The sequence below is a fragment of the Acanthaster planci genome, linkage group LG21 (genome assembly GCF_054643075.1).
Source record: "Acanthaster planci isolate LZ-2023a linkage group LG21, COTS_SCS, whole genome shotgun sequence".
Taxonomy (NCBI): domain Eukaryota; kingdom Metazoa; phylum Echinodermata; class Asteroidea; order Valvatida; family Acanthasteridae; genus Acanthaster; species Acanthaster planci.
The window spans coordinates 9,366,021-9,384,293 of record NC_141797.1 but is presented as its reverse complement, the minus strand read 5'-3'; the positions used below and the strand labels follow the sequence as shown (position 1 = coordinate 9,384,293).

At 43.7% G+C, this 18,273-nt stretch overlaps 1 protein-coding gene across 3 annotated transcripts in view; it reads left to right on the top strand.

The window, feature by feature from the left end:
• LOC110981174 (lipoxygenase homology domain-containing protein 1-like) overlaps window positions 1-18,273 on the top strand; it is a 43,108-nt gene that overhangs the window by 11,750 nt on the left and 13,085 nt on the right. For all 3 annotated transcript variants that reach the window (XM_022238519.2, XM_022238518.2, XM_087131249.1), the window contains exons 3-32: window positions 1,134-1,286; window positions 1,778-1,950; window positions 2,349-2,486; window positions 2,995-3,165; window positions 4,395-4,569; window positions 5,272-5,470; window positions 5,935-6,122; window positions 6,792-6,939; window positions 7,448-7,550; window positions 7,675-7,810; window positions 7,948-8,201; window positions 8,706-8,841; window positions 8,972-9,219; window positions 9,942-10,077; window positions 10,552-10,706; window positions 11,061-11,218; window positions 11,593-11,669; window positions 11,971-12,164; window positions 12,558-12,750; window positions 13,258-13,421; window positions 13,527-13,613; window positions 13,736-14,060; window positions 14,239-14,393; window positions 14,726-14,859; window positions 15,047-15,204; window positions 15,315-15,419; window positions 15,986-16,094; window positions 16,374-16,558; window positions 17,339-17,517; window positions 17,674-17,790. In XM_022238519.2, the coding sequence (XP_022094211.2) occupies window positions 1,134-1,286; window positions 1,778-1,950; window positions 2,349-2,486; window positions 2,995-3,165; window positions 4,395-4,569; window positions 5,272-5,470; window positions 5,935-6,122; window positions 6,792-6,939; window positions 7,448-7,550; window positions 7,675-7,810; window positions 7,948-8,201; window positions 8,706-8,841; window positions 8,972-9,219; window positions 9,942-10,077; window positions 10,552-10,706; window positions 11,061-11,218; window positions 11,593-11,669; window positions 11,971-12,164; window positions 12,558-12,750; window positions 13,258-13,421; window positions 13,527-13,613; window positions 13,736-14,060; window positions 14,239-14,393; window positions 14,726-14,859; window positions 15,047-15,204; window positions 15,315-15,419; window positions 15,986-16,094; window positions 16,374-16,558; window positions 17,339-17,517; window positions 17,674-17,790 (4,853 nt within the window). The remainder of the gene's footprint in view (window positions 1-1,133; window positions 1,287-1,777; window positions 1,951-2,348; window positions 2,487-2,994; window positions 3,166-4,394; window positions 4,570-5,271; window positions 5,471-5,934; window positions 6,123-6,791; window positions 6,940-7,447; window positions 7,551-7,674; window positions 7,811-7,947; window positions 8,202-8,705; window positions 8,842-8,971; window positions 9,220-9,941; window positions 10,078-10,551; window positions 10,707-11,060; window positions 11,219-11,592; window positions 11,670-11,970; window positions 12,165-12,557; window positions 12,751-13,257; window positions 13,422-13,526; window positions 13,614-13,735; window positions 14,061-14,238; window positions 14,394-14,725; window positions 14,860-15,046; window positions 15,205-15,314; window positions 15,420-15,985; window positions 16,095-16,373; window positions 16,559-17,338; window positions 17,518-17,673; window positions 17,791-18,273) is intronic.

Sequence of the window (18,273 nt, the reverse complement as noted above, 5' to 3'; positions counted from 1 at the left end):
TATATTTGATTGTTCACTAATTATTTTCAGTATCCATTTCAACATGGAGTGACATCAGATAAATAAATTAATGATTCACTTTAACCAGTCAATAACTAAAGGCAGAAGCTGACAAGTCAAGCAGGACTGTTACCAAAAGAATAATTAAAACATTCTGGTGCCTCAGTCTGAGAGGAAGAAGGGCATATTTGTATTTAGTGTTGCCATCTGTCATTTTGAAGTACGTGGACCTGGCATTAAAGCGTTGCGTTGCCGAGTAGCGGCTCAGGTTGCACCAACATGTAGTTTGATTATGACCTGAGCTCTTTGGATGTCATCTTGCCATGGAGGGCTGTCAGCCTCTCACGGACCAATCTAGAATTACCAGACTGAAACAGCATATCTGGCTACCATGAGGTCCACGTGTATACATGTACATGTATACCAAATCAACACAATTTCTGATACGGTGTGTGGCTGCATAATTACACTGTATTACCCCGATGTAGCCAAATTTAGAAATTTGCCGTGAAGTAATGAGATGGTACGTTTGATTTTATCTGTTTGCAGTTGGGTTGACTTGAAACCAGCATTTTAATATTTTGAGTCAAATGAGATTTAGGACTGCGCAGTTCCACAATTTTTTCCTCCAATGACAGGGTTGTCTGGAGGTCACTACGACCCTCTTGATGGTCACATGCAGAATGACAATGGCGACGAATAATTCCTTCTTTTGTTGGCCTGATCTTCTCAACTCATTCATATGGTGTCTGCTTTTATAATTATCTCTACAAGAAGAAATCTGCCGTTTATAATTGAATAATCTAATTCAATTTTAATCCGTAAATCAGATCACATTTCAGACTCTTACAATTATTGCAATATAAGCTTACCTATATTTGGGATTTTAGGCACGTTGAAGTTTTGATTTTGACGGTTTGGGAAACCTTTTCTTCCAGAAAAAGATGCATTGAAACATGTTCATGTACACCCTCAAATAGCAGAGTGCTGTTTTCCCGTTTTGATGACGTAAAAAAAAAAATGGTAAAAACTATGGAACTTTTTGAATTTAGTGTCAGGCGTTGGTGTCACACATCGGGACTAAGCTCTGTTCAGGCCTCTTTCATTCCCAATAAGTTTTATTATTCCTGTAGCCCCAATGCGCAAGCCGATTTCACCCGCCAAGCCCTTGTGGAGGGATTCACGCTCGGACATCATCCCCCACAAGCAGCGACGCTTTGTCACTTCCCTCAGGTCTAGTAGTGCCAACCAGGACTCGTACGTCAGCAAGAGAGCTCCTTATGCAGGTCAGCCTGGAGAAAGAATCTCCAAATCTGCAAAGCATAGTGCATGAGTTGGTTCTCCTGTTAATGCCTTTTACTGTTCATACATAATTGCGCTTGAGACGTATTCACTTCAGTAGTGGGCATGTGGTTGGGGTATCAAGCCCCAATGTATTCTGTATTAAGCAAAGGTGATACGTTACGGTGGTTCCTAGAAATTAACTTCTTAATCTTCTTAATCAAAATTGCATGACGCATGCGCAGATATTGCATACCATTTGCTCAATGAATAGAAATGAACACTGGTCAGGTAGTTGTACTCGGCATTTGTCCACCTGTTTCTTCTTAGAAGCCTTGCAAATTGTGCTAGGAGGATTGGTTTGGAAGTTTATCAGGAGTTACAGGAAGCTGGCATACGAGGGCAAGGCAGACTGCGCTGTCCCTGAAGTACTATGTTCTTACCTTTTCGACACTCCTTACTTTTTTTTTCTTTGTGTGTTGCTTTTTTTTTGCAGCCAAGAGGCTCCATGCCCTGAACGTCGAGAGGCAGATGATGACCGGCACCTACCCACGGGTGGAGAATGGTCGCACGGTGACAGTGCCAGAGTACGATGCCTTTGCCGACCCCCATCTCACAGATTATTTTGCCCGCAAGTTTTCAATCGGCTTACCGAGACCACCATCAGGGGTAAGCTTTGGTCTGTCGGTTAGTCAATCTGTTTAATTCTTCCTTCAACCAGAACTGCTCAAGTAAGATATCCACATGGGACTTCGCACATAGAAAATAGGGCCCCTTAATGTACATGAAATCTTCTGATCTTTTATACATGTACATTTGTTTCCCATTGGTACAGATTGTAATACTGAAAATGAAATTACACCTCGTTACAATGAAAATAATTTGTTGGTGCTGACAGAATTGTGAAATATGAATTTATGAAGAAGTTTTTGCTTCAAATAAAGCCTAAAAATATGTTTTAGCTAATAAGAACAATGTTTTCACTCTGTTTCCATGCGATAGTGTTTTATGAGTTTACGATGAAACATCTTTGAAAGCCTTCTTTTTCAAACTTATTGTCTCAAAAGGCAAAGAGGCGGCCCGCAAGTGCAAACGCTCGAACCAGCACCGGACGGAGCGGCAGCCGGCAGTCAACAGGGCCAGAATGCATGTACAGGGTAACCGTCAAGACTGGGGACAAGAAAAACTGTGGCACCGCTGCAAATGTAAGGCCGGCCTCAGGCAAATTTAATTAGTTAGGGCTTGGAATTACACGCAACTCTATTAGGAGTGGTTGCAGTCGCTGTCACAGACTTGTATGTTATATCAAGCCACGTCCAAATTGGCATTTGGCTTCTGTTTTTTTGTGCTGCCTGTCTGTTGAACATAATTTCATTCTTCATTCTTGATGTAGTATTTTGCATTGAAATCTCAAAGGGCTTCGCAAAAATACATTAAAATTACATAAAAAAACAGATCTGTTAATATCAAGTTCAAATAGTTAAAACTGGCATCTTTTAAAAGAAATTGTCCACTCCTGAATTCCAAACTTGAGAACATTATGTCCGAACTAAGATCACCACCCGATGACCAAAAAATGTAACCACAAATAACCACCACAAAAAAGGCATTTCATTTTTTGTGAGATTCAAGTGCTCGATGGCCTGTCAGATCACATAGATTGATAAAGAAATATTTGAAAAGGGAATCAATCTGATTCTTTTCCGAATGCAGGTTTTCATCCAGCTGAAGGGGAGCAGGGGCAAGACGGCCAAGAGGAAGCTGAGCAAGAAGTCGGCCAAGACGCAGTCAGGCTTCATGAAGATCAAGTACAGTCGCAACACCTCCAAGGTCTTCAAGCTCAAGATGCAGGACGTCGGGGAGCTGCAGACGTTGACAGTTGAGGTGTGTCCGGTAGACATTGGGGGTCGTATCGCAGTAAAACTGGGGGCCGAGCGGGGGGGCACCTGGGGGCTTGGATAGGTTGCCAAAAGATTTGCTTTGAAGATTTGCCCTGAGCTGAAGTGCACCTCCAAGTGGCTAAAGAATGACAGGTGGTCACAAGTTTTCCATGCGGGTTCTTGCACGCATTCTGCGTGTACTCAAAGACCATACATTAATGAATAAATTTGTTACGCGTACTCAGCATGCTTGGCATCAAACGCACCCTGGATCTCCATTATAAAGGCGTGCCCGTGCGGCGAGTACCCAAAAAAGTCCTCTTTTGTTCCCCTCGGAGCAGATTGTTTTTATTTTCTTCAATGTCTTGGGACCCCACTGTCCAGAGGGCACAGAGGGTAGGGGAAGGAGGAAGACAGAGATGCTCCTTACACCCTTCGGGGGTTATGCTTCTGGGATGGAGGGGAACCAGCCAGTGTCAGCTTCGTACTGCTTAAAATTTGTAATTATTGACATTTCTAGAAGAGCACTGTTTGGGAAAACTCCTGAGTTTTGACCAATTTCATTTGTATTATTTCTTAACTATGCCTCATTTCGAGATGCACAGTATTTGTGCATGAGGTTCCTGTAGTGATTATTATTTCATATAGGTCACGAAAGCTGTAATTAACTGGATGATTTGGAGGTCAGTCAATGAAAAAGTCTTACTTCTAAAACCTCTTGAGAAGTTCAGTGAAATTTAGTCCGAGAGTACCAGTGAGCCAGTATGGTATTCGAACAGTGTACGCCTAGGATGAAGCTCATCTAAGGTATCCGCTCCGAGTGGAACAAAAGAGGGTTCTTTCTTGTACTCACCGCATAGTTGCGGTTGTGCATTTATAAGGAAGATCATTGGTGCGTTTGACATGGAGGACGATGAGTTAGCGTAATGAATTTATTCCTTAATGTATACTCTTTGCGTACACACAGAACTTATGCAAGAACCTACTTGGAAAACTTACTACCTTCTTGATTTTGCCACTTGAGAGTTCACTTCCACTCGTGGTGGATTCATGAACAGGGCTGCCTGTATGTGCACAAGGTCAGCCATATCAGTGCATCCACATGCTGGCTCACACTTGCGTTCTGTTCAAGAATGACCCCGCCTTTGAGAAATTCTGAACTGGCTCACTGGGGGACTCAGTTTTACATCGCAGACTGAACAATCTGTGATTTTGCTATTGAAACACCCGCAGCATGATGGCCTAGAGAAGGCAGACAGCTGGTTCTTGGAGGAGATTGAAGTGACCAATCTGGCCAGCAAGCAGACGTGGCTGTTCCACTGCGGGCAGTGGCTGTCACTCTTTGAGACCGACTGCCAGCTCAGGAGGGTGCTGAAAGCCCTGGACCCCAAGAAGCACGGCAAAACAGGTGCGTGCAGAAGATTGCTAGAGTTGCTTGGAAAGCAGCCCCACAAGGCCTTGTTTGTTTCACGTCGATCTGGATCTCGATCAGTGATCCCAAAGCGGGTTCGCACTTTCCATGAGGCAGGTTCTAGTTTCAGTGAACCAACGTCAGATCACTGATCGCAACTGGGACCTGCTTGAAACAAGCAGGCTTGAAGTCAAGTTCTTTTACTGGAGCAGTAATATAATGCCTCATGTTCAAAATATATTTAGAAAAATATCTGTGTATAAAATAAATTAGAGTTTGTTTCTCTCTTTAATCTTTTGAATTTTTCTACTTTTGTTTTTGTTTGTAGTTTCTAAATATTTTGTAATTCCCAACTAAATCCTGCACACTTTTCCAGTGTTAACAGAAGGTAGAAATCCCAATGTAAAATACAGAAATCTTGTGTTTCCCCCAAAACCTCTTTAAAGAGAAGGAACTGAAGTGAAGAATTATTTGCTTGAGCATCATATTGCACAAAACAGTTACTCAAGTATAAAATGACCTTGGCCCCAAACTCTCAAACCCCGCCAAAAGGTGCCTTTTTTGTTTCTTTTTAAGAAAGGTTTGGGGTGTAGAGCATAGCTGTCCCAAAATGTCTTTTAAAACTCCTTCTAGTTGCATTTGATAATGTGCTTGGGGTGTTCAAGTATTAACAACAGATCTTGCCTTCCACATCCACAGAATATGAAGTGGTCACGGTTACCGGTGATGTGAAGGGTGCCGGTAGTGACTCCAATGTTTACATCACGTTATTTGGCATGCGGGGGACCAGCAAGAAGACGCCGCTCAAACCTCAGCCAGGGGCGGACCCGTTTGAGAGGGGGAACAGTGATGTATTCACCTTCAAGTGCAATAACGTAGGACCACTCAGGAAAATTAGGTAAAAAAGGATGAAGTCAGCAATTCAAAGTCTCTCTCAAATGTGACCCGAACTGAGTATATGAGTCACAAGCTGCCCACTTTTGTGTTAAAGGCCTCTGGAATATTCTTGCAAAGCGGAAACCAGTCGACAACATTTTCCGCACCAGTAATGTTCATTCGACATTCACTGGAATGTCGAACATCAAACAGAAATATCAGTTACTGTAAACTCTTTCAAATGCTGATAAAACAAAATTACCGAAAAAGGGCTTTAAACGTAGTTTTGTGGAATCGTGTCGCAAGTACATGGATGTTTTTTCCAGTAGGCTCTTGTCTAAGTTCTCCCGTCCCTTACTAGTAAAACTAAACTCAGATTACACTTGGTTTTTTCCAGGCTTAATTTAAACCACCACTCTAAAATTGTCTGATTCAAAGTCTCCATTACAGCCTCTGACTTGTCATTTGTCCTCTAATTTGATACAGGATAGAGCACGACAATACAGGCTTCGCTCCAGGCTGGTTCCTTGACCGAGTTGTGGTGACCGACCTTAGCAATCCCAAGAAGGGAAAGTACTACTTCCCGTGCGGCCAGTGGCTGGCCAAGGGGGAAGGAGACGGCTTGATCTGCCGAGATCTACTGGGGAGCAGAGACCCACTGGCTGTCAGAAAATGTGAGCGAATCAGATCTTGAGATTTATATGTTTTTCAGTTGGTTGGCTCCTGTTTGGCCTTCTGCCACAATAGCGTGTGAAAGTCTTTCCATGTGACCCTGCAGCACATAAACCCGTAGGGAAAAGACAGAGGAAGAAATGCTCTGTTTTGGAGGTGAATGGAAAACCCTAGAGAATCTTTGCAAGGAAAACCCAAAGAATCAGGTCGGAACTGATAACCCAATCCACATGCTGACCTAGGCAGGACTCAAAACGCAAATTGCAGAGCTGGAAGGAAAGTACTACACTATCAACTCAACTTCCCCCAAATAGACAAAACAGCATGGGAGGAGATCCCACAGGATGGGGGGATATGTTACCCCCCCCCATTTTGACCCCCAGAGATTACCAATGTAAACATCCTTTCCACTTTTCAAGTCACTGATATTATGCATACCTGCAGCCTCCCCCGATTTAAGTGGGACCTTAGACCCTATGCTGTGTCATGCTCTGGACAGAGATAATTAGAAATCATCCCTTCTCCCCTGACAAGAATTCTCCACCCATGCAAAGGAGTAACGGCAGACTCAGGATTTTTTAAGGGATGGTTCTTATTTGTCAAAGTCAGCACCAGCAGAGATCACAGGCATCACAAGGTTTTATTTCTCTCCATCGTGACTTTTTTTGCAGCTCACAAGTACAAAGTCCACATTTTTACGGGTAACAAACGTGGCGCGGGGACCAACTCCAATGTTTTCGTCACAATATTTGGGGAGTCGGGTGAAGACAGCGGAGAGAGAAAGCTAACCAACTCCAAAAACAACTTTGAGAGGGGCAGGTAAGTCAACAAAGTATTTCAAGAACTTGAAAGCTGTGTTAATATCCTCTTCCATGACCCAAAACCCGGGGATTTAAATGCATGACCACAGTGTAGCAAGTGGTATTTTGAGGAATGTATATGTATGAATGGCGTACCATGGTCCAGCCAGCGCTGTGTTCAGTGCTTCAATTCAAGAGCGACAGCAGGTGACTTTGAAGTGGGGATACCATGATGCTTTTTCCTCCTGATTTAAGACATTTTTCAATTGCCTCTCTCCATCTAGGTGAATAAATGGGTTCCCGGCTTCAAGGGTAGGTAACAGATGGAGTTGATCACGAACTGCAAGAGAAACTGATTTCATGGCCCACAGAGCAGGCGTATTATAATCTTTAACATGAAACCTTTGCGTATTAAGTTCATAAAAAGGAGCAGTATAAAGTGAGGAAATGATAATTCATGTAAAAATTTGACTCTTTATTTCTTTTGTTTCTAATAATTTGAATGTTTATTTGCTTTGTTCCAAAAGGGAGGATGTTTTTGTCTTGGAGGCAGCAGCCCTTGGACCCCTGGAGAAGATTCGCATCGGTCATGACAACTCAGGCCCCGGGCCGGCTTGGTTCCTTGACAAGGTGAGTTGCGGTTGCTAAGGCACTTTGAGAGCAGAAAGAAACAAGGAGGCCATTGTCGCACATGACCATTTGTCGATTTCACATCTGGTGTGATGCTAAGGTGGCCCTTTCAATCGTCACTCAGGTCATCATCGATGACATTGAGATGGGAGCGACCTATGAGTTCCCCTGCAAACGCTGGCTGGCCAAGAACGAGGATGACGGCAAGATCACCAGGGAGCTTTACTGCGGGGACAAGGCAGGAAAAGGATCAGAAAAAGGTAGCGACAGAAAGCGATATTTTCTGCAAAGTTGGCCCACGGAGTTGCTCCTTTTATCTCGAATGGCACGCTTTTGCTTCCAGATCGGGTAAGACTGTCCAATATTGTGACACCTGTGTTTTGAAACTTTGCTTCAGGAATACCGTATGAAGTACGCATTACCACTAGCGACAAGCGTGGGGCTGGAACCGACGCAAGAGTCTACATAGTCATGTACGGGGGGAAGAATGGTGAGCAGACCAGCGGCAAGATCTGGCTGGATGACGGAAAGTTTGACCGCGGCCGGACGGACATCTGCAGCGTAGAGATAGGGGCTATGCTGAGCCCTCTCTCCAGATTAGACATTGGCCACGACAATTCTGGAGTCGGTGCTGGTTGGCACCTAGAGAAGGTAGAACGAAATTTGGCCATTTTTTGGACATCAGGTTTTTCTCAAAGATAAATGCTGTGCTAGACTTTTCATGGGAACTTATCAGGACCACAGCGATCTCATTTCACTTGTGAACTGGCTGCATGAAGTCTTACACAATTACTCTTGCCCCTGATTAACAGGCTAATCCATCCCTGGATCTGTAACTTCCCGGGCGGCATTTCTGAAATTAGATATTGACTGTTGTCAAAAGTGCCCATCACCACAGATAGTCTTCTCTTTGAAGGATGCAGCACTCCTTCATTGGTTGGAAAGAGCCAAGTTGGTGGGGAATGTTCTTATTGGTTGGTTAGAAACGCGACTGCAACACTTGCGTTTCATAGTGGCTAGTGAACCGCTGATGTGCGGTTTTCACTAAAGGAGCCTACCTTGCAAAGAAAATCGCTCCATCTCTTGGAGTTCATAGAGGTTTTTTTTGAAGATCTTTCAAATTTTAATAATGAAGTTGTTATTTATATTCTCCAGGTTGTTATTGACTGCCCTGCTGCTGGCATAGAGCAGACTTTCCTGTGCAATGATTGGCTGGCTGATGACGAAGGGGACAAGCGCATTGAGAGGACATTGACGGAATCAAAGTCCATGAGAAAAACCAAGAAACAAAGTGAGTTTGGGGGTAAACTGCTTTACTTGTTTTGTTATTAGGGGCTTTAGCTTCCAGTTTATGGCTTGTCAAGGAAATTTTGGTCTGGACTTTGCATCCAGCTATTTTTCACAATTTTACCTGTTTGCAGAGGAAGTCTGGAATGTCACCGTCTTCACCAGCGATGTGGCAAGTGCCGGCACAGATGCGAACGTCTACTTCTGTCTCTACGGCGACCAGGGCAAGTCGGACGAGATCAAGCTGGATAACAAGAGCGACAACTTTGAGCGAGGCCAACAGGACAGCTTCAAAATTGAGATGGTGCCCGTGGGCAAGCCCTACAAGATGAGGGTGTGGCACGACAACAAGGGCGTGGCTGCTGGTTGGCATCTTGAAAAGGTAAAACAGGTGTTCTGTATAGCGTTTTTAGGAAATTCTCAAGGCGAAGAAAGGGGAAATTGTCCACTTCATCAACTGCAAGATGCTGATGCACTTGGTGTTCAAATTTTTCGATGGCTGACGAGGAAAGGAATGTAATTTATTCCATTCCAAAGACTTGTGCATTCAGGTATAAACCATCGTTAATTTCAGTGTCTCTACTTTTGACTCAGCTGTGGAAGTTCTAAAGGTGGAAGTGATGAGACACCAAGTTGATGTCAGTTTCCCACTGCTAAGTTGCTCACCTTTCACAAGCAAAGTTTACTTCGAGTTTGTACACATTCAGCTGAAATTTAGTCAGAATTTCTCGGACTTAAAGGCACACAAAACAGTGCATGCTCCATAGGCAGTCATGACAGGGCTAAGCTGCACTCTTCAGTCCAAAGATATGTTCGTACCTTGTAGGAGCGGTTACGGTTGTCTGAATTTTATAGTCTTATCTGAGGAGAGGCTATTCCTATGGGGCTATGGTACTCACACAGGAATCTTAACTTGAGCACACATGCACTCATTGGCAAGTCACAACGCCCTCTTGTTCACACAGAAATGTGACTCGTGGGTACCATTTGCGTGCAGATGGGACAGCCCCGCAGTAATGGCTTCTGACTCTGTATGACAGATTCGTTAATACTGTGATCCAGTTAAGATCGGTTCAGGGATTCAGTTTGGTTTTGCGTCTGCAGATTGAAATTCAGCCAGTTTCGTCCAAGAAGTGCTACACCTTCCCTTGCAATCGCTGGCTGGCCAAGAGCGAAGATGATGGGGAGATTATCAGGGAGTTACCTGCGACTGGAGACAGCATCAAGAAGCCGTTGCCTTGTAAGATCTACTCACCAAACAACCTGAAATGAAATCTTTTTCTTCTCATTGTTTCACTAAGAGAAGCGCTAAGAATTCTATACGTGGGGATTTTTTTCGTTCTGCTACACCTGTCAAATGTTGTACTCTGAAGTGTCCTGCTGAAGTGCAGAAACTCTTGTGATTGGCATCTGTGACTCAGCCCAACAATATAAGTCAGAAGTCGCTAGAACCACTTTTTAGCTGGGTACCTTGGGAAAAAAAAGCTCGCCCAGTGGAAATGAATAGGAACCCTCAACATGTTTCATCCACATAATGTCCATTTTCTTCAGGGTGCCAGACTGGGTGATGCATCAATAGCAAGAACTCAGTTTGCCCTTTCTGATCCAAACAAGAATGAAATGACTGGCAAAATGGCCTTGAGACTCATTGAGACACATTTGTAGGAGCTGGTTAATTTTACAGTGATCTTTATGCATCTCTTTGGTTAAACAGTGGTCAAGTACAAGGTCTCGGTTCACACAGCGGACAAGTTTGGTGCCGGCACAAATGCTAACGTCTTCTGCAACATCTTCGGCGAGCTGGGTGACACGGGTGAGAGGCCTCTCTCCAAGTCAGCCACCAATAGGAACAAGTTTGAAAGAAAGAGTGTAAGTTCACTGCCCTACGAAAATCTGTCAGTAATTTTCATTCCCTCTCTTTAATTCTAGTGGCCTTCAATGGTAAGCATTGGCGAGGTGTACAAGATGCAAAACAGTATCCCCCTTGAGCAGAAGCACTTCCACATCAATGGATAAGAGCCATGTTTGGGAGTGTTCAGTCGAGCACCATCTTATTGGTAGCAACAAGACCACGACACGTGCACTTCATAGTCGGTCATGAACTAGCAAATCACAGTTCCCACCGGACAAGCCACTTGGTGCTAGTAAAGCGCCTTTTCTTGGTCTCAGTCGGGGCGGAATAACGCAATTGCAAGGTCATCACATTTCCTTTTGTTTCTGCAGGTGGATGAGTTTATCATTGAAGCAGTCTCACTACGTGCCTTGAAGAAGATTCGCGTTGGCCATGACGGCACCGGGGCCGGAGCAGGCTGGATGCTGGACAAAGTGGTGGTCCAACAAGAGGGCAGGCCAAACTCAGAGGTCGTCTTCCCCTGCAAGAGGTCAATAAATTGAAACTGCTCAGTATCCAAATCTATTGAATATATTTGACTCAGATGTTCCTGAGATCTCTGCCTGCTTTGAGTACCTCGTCGCACAGCTGAAGATGCTCACTGTCCAAGATACCGCATCTTAATTTTTCTTGTACCCAGGATATCATGTACATGCCGTTTAACCTTGGGAACTGTTTGTAGATGACACCGACAGTTGGAATGGAGGGTGTAGCCTATTTATTAGAAGAAATGGAAGGCATGTCAAGATTCAACCCTCTTCATTTTCCGGAAGTGATGAATATCATAACTTTTGGGAGGCTCCCAAGTTTTGTTTTTAAATCTCAAGTCATTTCTGCCAATGCTGTGCTTTCGTTCCCTCCCAGGTGGCTGGATCGAGATGAGGATGACGGACAGATTGTTCGAGAACTCGTGCCAGAAGGGAATTCCCAACTTCTTTCAAGTAAGTCTAGATAAATTGAAAATGACAGAGAGGGTTTTAGGACCTTCCACAAATTTTAGATGAGTGGAGTAACAGAATTAGCCATAGGTTTTAAAGACTCTAAGAATTTTAGAATCGGCCAAATATTACTAGAACTTTTTAACAATTTTAAAATATATAGTCAAAAATCATTCATTTATCCCTAAACTCATTCTTTTGGTCTAGAACCAAACTTGTGGTAAAGTGATCTTTCATTGTTTTTGGTCACAAACCTGACCCTGAAGTTAAGGCCACTTTGTCCAAATTGTCCCACCATCAACAGCAACATCTTACCACGTGTCCGTCAAGACGGGTGACGAGCGGTCAGCGGGCACGGACGCCAACGTCCACATCAAACTGTTCGGGGAGGATGGGGACACGGGCCTGATCCCGCTCAAACAGTCGGAGAACACCAAGAACAAATTTGAGCGGGGGCGGACGGACAAGTTCACCCTGGAAGCCGTGGACATCGGGAAAGTATGTTTTACCGCGGAATTTCGCTGTCAGTCCATAAGCAGTGTACAACTTCAGATCTGGGATCAAGATGTAGTCACTAAACTGCATGATTTTCCATGCACCAAGAATATCAGTCAGTGACGTGTCTGGAAGACCTTTAGTATCCTTGTTAGCTACACTGCAGGTTTTTTTTTTAGGAATTGGGACTCTATTGAGAAGTGTTACACTTTATAACTGTCTTCCTTTTGAAGAGAGGGTTCTTTTTCAAGAAAAACACTAGGACAATACCTTTTTTTTCCCTTCTAGAGTCAAATCACAGGTGCACCACTCATATCAGTCCATCACGGGTTAATTGGAGTGTAACCCCCCCCCCCCGCATGCTTATAAATGTCCAACTCTGAATTTGGTCTCTAGCTGGAATACATCAAGATCAGCCATGACGGCTCAGGCCCCGGGGCAGGCTGGTTCCTGGACTCAGTGGAAGTGGACATTCCATCCAGGGGCCTGACATACACGTTTGCCTCTCATCGCTGGCTGGCCGAAGATGAGGAAGATGGCGAACTTGAGGTTGAGCTGTACCCAACAGACACCAAGAAGACCAAACCGCGTACGTAAAGGAGGTGCACCTAGGGAAGGAGTGGGCTAGAACTCAGGATTTTAAGGCCAGTTCGTTTCACACGGATCAGGATCTCGAGTGATCCTATCACTGGTTCGCTCCATCAGTAAACGAGCAATGGATGATGGATCACAATCTAGGTCCACATAAAACAAACTGGCCCTTAAACTAAAGAGGGAAGATGATCACACAGTTTGCATGCTCGGTTATATTCAGTCTTGACTTTGTACCAGTCTGCCACCTGCAGTGTCTTTGAGTATAAAAAAAAACGTCCGTGACTGTGCACTGAAATCAAATTGAGTGGATTCAGAATATTATCCCCACCTTGTTGAGAGAAAAGCCACAAGAAACTGATTCTTACCGTCTCAGAGCTGATCGTAAGCAGCGACGCATGATTCCAAACCAGGCATTAAGAGTCGTGTCGTACTCCAAAGATAGAACATTCCAAACAAATGAAGAGAATGTTATTTTCAAGGAGTTTTGGGGTTTTTTTTGTAGGTATTCCGTACGAGATAACGGTCATAACTGGTAGCTGCTCAGGGGCGGGAACGGACGCCAACGTCTTCCTGCGCATCTACGGCGAGGACGGTGCCAAGACAGAGGAATTCAACCTCCGCAACCGCACCGACAACTTTGAGAAGAACAACGTGGACAAGTTTAAGGTATGTTTGGCAACGAGGAGATTTTAGCTGCCGACAAACTTGCAAAGTTAAATTGTAGAAAGCTGCGGTCAAAATGTCTTGGTATGGATTTTTCTTTCCGCAAAGATTGAAGCTGAGGATGTCGGACCAATCAGCAAGATTCGCATCGGTCATGATGGTGCTGGACGTTTTGCTGGGTGGTTCTTGGACAGGGTAGGTCTCCAGCTTCACAATGTAATCAGTCTTGCAGAAGGATAATTTCGTTAATAATTTCCTTGTTCTGTTTTTTACTTTTTTTCAGTTTTTTTCAAATGTTTTCCTTTCTGCGGTCGTAGGTCCAGATTGAACGCTTCCCGCCGAAGAAACGCCTTAAACGACGGAAGTCCAGATCAAAGATGCGGTTGCCTAGCGACGAAGAAGATGATGATGGAAACGGTAGGTCCCAGAGGCGGCGATCCAAGTCAAGGACTCGATTGCAAAGCGACGACGATGATGAAAAGGAAGATGATGGGAAGGTAGTGGATGATAACCAGGAAACAACAAAATACTTGTTTGTCTGCAACCGTTGGTTAGCCCGCAGTGAGGACGATGGACAGATTGTCAGGGAACTGGTTCCAACAGATGAGTCTGGAAACGTCCTGAAGAAAAACTCACTGAAAAGTAAGCGCTTCGTTCTTTTAAGTTTTTTTTAAAAAACACGAATTTGGCTCGCCAGAGATATGCTCGGCATGGGCCCAGGTACCATCTCAGGTATTATTTATTAATGTATACCATTTGGGCCAAATGTAACACGTGGAACAATTTTTTTATTGTGCTCATTTTTTTTAAATTCTGACAGTGTGCGACTACGTCATCCACACGTACACCGGGGACGTGTTCCAAGCTGGAACTGATGCCAACGTCTTCATCAATATATACGGGGAGAAAGGCGACACTGGAGAACGAAGGCTGAAGGACTCTGAGACCAACATGAACAAGTTTGAACGAAACCAGGTAGGTCTTGGCTTTGCTGTAGAATATGGAACGGTGACGTCACGTGAACCCGGATGTGTAGTGCAAGTGAATGGATTGCGCGTGCATATTGGTTCATGTGTTAGTAAGAATGCCTTTTGCGCACATATTTGTGCACGCGACATCTTGACTTGGTACTCTGTTCCGGGATTTGGTCATAGACGCTTCCAAATTATTTTCCAGAGCTTGTATTACTTACAAAATGGCCATTGGTCGGCTGCAAGTTTAAAAGTCCCTCCAGTATTTGACAGAGGGAAAGCGTCTCTCGTAGGAAAGTCATTTCTGAAGTGCCTCTTCTCTTGTTCCGCCTCCAGGAGGACATTTTCAAGATGGAAGCAGCTGACCTTGGTGGTTTGAAGAAGCTGAAGATCAGGCATGACAACTCTGGCCCAGGCGCCAACTGGTTTCTCGACAGGGTGGAGGTCGAGGACAAAATGCACAATCGCAGGTTGGTTGCTGTAAAACAGCAGGTCACGTTCTAGCTTCTTATTTCTCTTTGAAATGAACCATGAATTTTGAAGCTTTTCATGGTTAAGGTGACAAATTAGGTAAAGAGTTTTGCAGTATTCTGTCAGGAGACTCAATTTTTAATTGAACCATCTGACGAACTTTTTTCACCGCTCGGCTTGTTTCAGGTATTATTTCCCCTGTCAGCGGTGGCTGGCGACGAACAAAGACGACGGCCAGATCTCCCGGGACCTCATCCCGGTTGAGAAAGAGGTCATTCAGAGGTCCTTGTCTCGGCGACGGTCCTCCACATCGGTGCGGGAAGAGATTGCATTAGAAGCCAAAGGTTCGTAGCATTCTATATTTTCCAAATTTCTTCAACCTTGACATTGATAAAAATTGATCCCAGTTATTTGCACTGCAATTGATTTTGTCATTCAAACCGTTTGCAAACAGCCTCCATGGAGACATACCATGTCTACGTGACAACAGCTGACGTTCGAGGTGCCGGCACAGATGCTAATGTCTACGTTGTCCTGTATGGTGAAAATGATGACACAGGTAAGAAAATTAACGTTTAATTTAATTCAGTTTGTGTGGTCAGTTAGTGGTATTTTAGGGTTATGGTTTAATCTGAAGACTAACTCCAAAGTCAAATTTGGTGGCCAAAAAATATAGAGGCCAAAATCAGTGGCCAATGTACAAAGGCCAAAGTCAGTAGTCAAATTTTAAAAGCCCAATTTTGAAGCCGTATCAATACGGGCGATTCACAATAGTGCGCCACCAAAAGTTTGCAACACGCTGTCCAATCATAACCTGCGAAATTTGTTGACCATTTTCAAACGCGCAGTGGGTCGACAAATTTCGCGCATTGTGATTGGCTAACGCGTTGCAAACTCTTGGTGGCGCACTATTGTGAAACGGCCGTATTACATAATGTAAATATGGCACAACTATAAAAATGTAGTTTTCAGTGAAAAGACGATACAGTTTATAATTCACAGGTTAAATTTAAAGCCTGCAGTTGCAATCAGCGTCAAACTTGATACGTGGGTCGTATGTCGTTTCACTAATAGTGGCTGCGACCGTGTAATCTTGTTTTTTGGCTCTTTTTTTTTTCTCACCAGGTCAGCACTTTCTCAAATCATCCAAGACAAACCGGGATAAGTTTGAGCGAGGGAAGACAGATGAGTTCATCATTGAAGCAGTGGACATTGGAGAGATTCAGAAAATCAAGTACACAACTGTTCTCAGTTTTTGAAGAAGTTGATGGTTTAATGTTGGTGGCTGTTCGGATTGACATATTTTTAAAACGATTTTCACTGGCTTCTCATTTTTGTAGAATAATCTTTCTTTTAGTGTTTCATTCTTATCTCCTCAAAAAGTACAACTTGGACAATATCTCGGCTAGTTCTTGATGTGATCATTTTCCTGTTTCGACTTGCGTGTTGCTGTGAATTTTGTTACGTTTCATGAGAGTCAAATTCATCCTGTCCCAATCTCATCCTGCAACAGGATTGGTCACGACAACAAAGGAGGCTTTGCTGGCTGGAAGCTGGACAAGGTTGAAATTGACGCTCCATCCCTGGGCAAGAGGTGGTACTTCCCTTGTGGGCGGTGGCTCGACAAGGGGGAGGACGACGGGCAAATTGAAAGAATCCTACACCCGGTGGAGACAAGGACAGAAGAATACCAAAAACGTGAGTAAAATATCGTTTTAAGATGGGAAAGGTAATATCAGAAAGAGGATGGAAAAACCTGCAAAAGTCATCGAAAGCAACAAAGTGACACGATGTGGAAGCCTTCAGAATTTTATGGTGAAAAGGACTTTATCTACAGAATACTTCTTTGGACAAATAGACTTTTGGGAGATTTTCAAAAGAACATGGAAACCTGTTTTGAGGAGAAAATTATGTGTCATGTATCCATAGAATTAGGTTGTTATGACTTAAATTCAGATGACATGTATTCCAAGGTAATGCAGTGACGCACCAGTCACTGCCTGTAATCTGAGTTTTCTAGAATACCAAATTTCTCGCTCGTTGAGCTGAACATGATTTTAAAGGGTCATTTCCGTTTGCCAAGCATTGTACACATGTGCGCATATTTAATAGTTACCTTTCAGGTGTCCATTTGAACATTGATATTTAACAGATGTACGCCCTCAACCCTGCCAACTGCGGGTTTATTGTGTTCTTGTATAGTGATGTCAGTGTATACAATTTGCATTGCGAAAGCCTTTCATTTTCTACGAGTTCATTTCCTACACCTGTGACTACGAGTACATTTGCAGTCAGTAGTCAACATGCTAAGTTTACTATTATTCCCACGATTTTCCTGTCGTGACATGACCTGCTATTTTCATTAATCAACAAGGTGTCGTTATTTGCGACACGTTACTGATGTAATAAAGGTGCTCGACCAATAAGATTGTCTTTTTAAGTATATAGTATGACCGAGTTGTTTTTTACATCTGACAGATGTGCCTTATGAGTTCACTGTCTACACCAGTGACGTGTCGGGCGCGGGGACAGACTCGGACGTCTTTGTCACTCTGTACGGCCAGGAGGTCGTGACAAGCCAGAAGAGCCTGTGCCAAACCAAGAAGCAGAGAAAGGAGTGCTTTGAGAGGAACCAAGTGGACAAGTTTGTCATTGAGGTACAGTTCCTGGGGAAAACCATTGGTGTAGAGAAGTTTGGAGCCAGGGGTGGATTGGAGTCATGACCCCTTCCAAGTGAAGCCCATAATTTGTTTTCAGATATGATGATATTTTGGGAAATATCATTATTGTGTATTTGTCAACATTTTTTTCAGCTCGAAGATGTGGGAGAAACGATTGAAAAGCTACGCATTGGGCATGACAATGCCGGGTTTGGGGCAGCGTGGCATCTTAACAAGGTGGAAGTACGGAGACTGTTGGAAAACTCCAAGGTATGCTGCCCTCTGGTGCTGAGCTGGTCATAGGACCCCTATGACCCATCACCCGCGAATCACCAACCATAGCGTCTAAATGTTCCATTGTTTGGCACATATGCATTTTTTTCTCGCTGAAATTTTCTCTTGATATCGATTTGGTTGTAATTAATTTAATGAAAACCTTATATCTATCTTCTATTCTTGATTGTACTGTGTATTAATGGAATAAAGACATTGTTATCATTAAGGATTTTTTGAAATCTCTCACTCAAGAAACTTGAGGAAATCTTTTGAAAGGGTTCCCATTCTCAATAAGCTTAGCTTCTTATGGGATTCCTTCACATATGTATCGTTTATAAATTTTCTTCTGCTGTACACTATATATCAAATATTTGTCGTATACGGGAATAAAGTGAGATTGATTGATCTGGAACTCCAGGACCTATGTGACCCATCCATTGCACATATCTGTGCGTGGTCGATGTCCTACTTATCAAA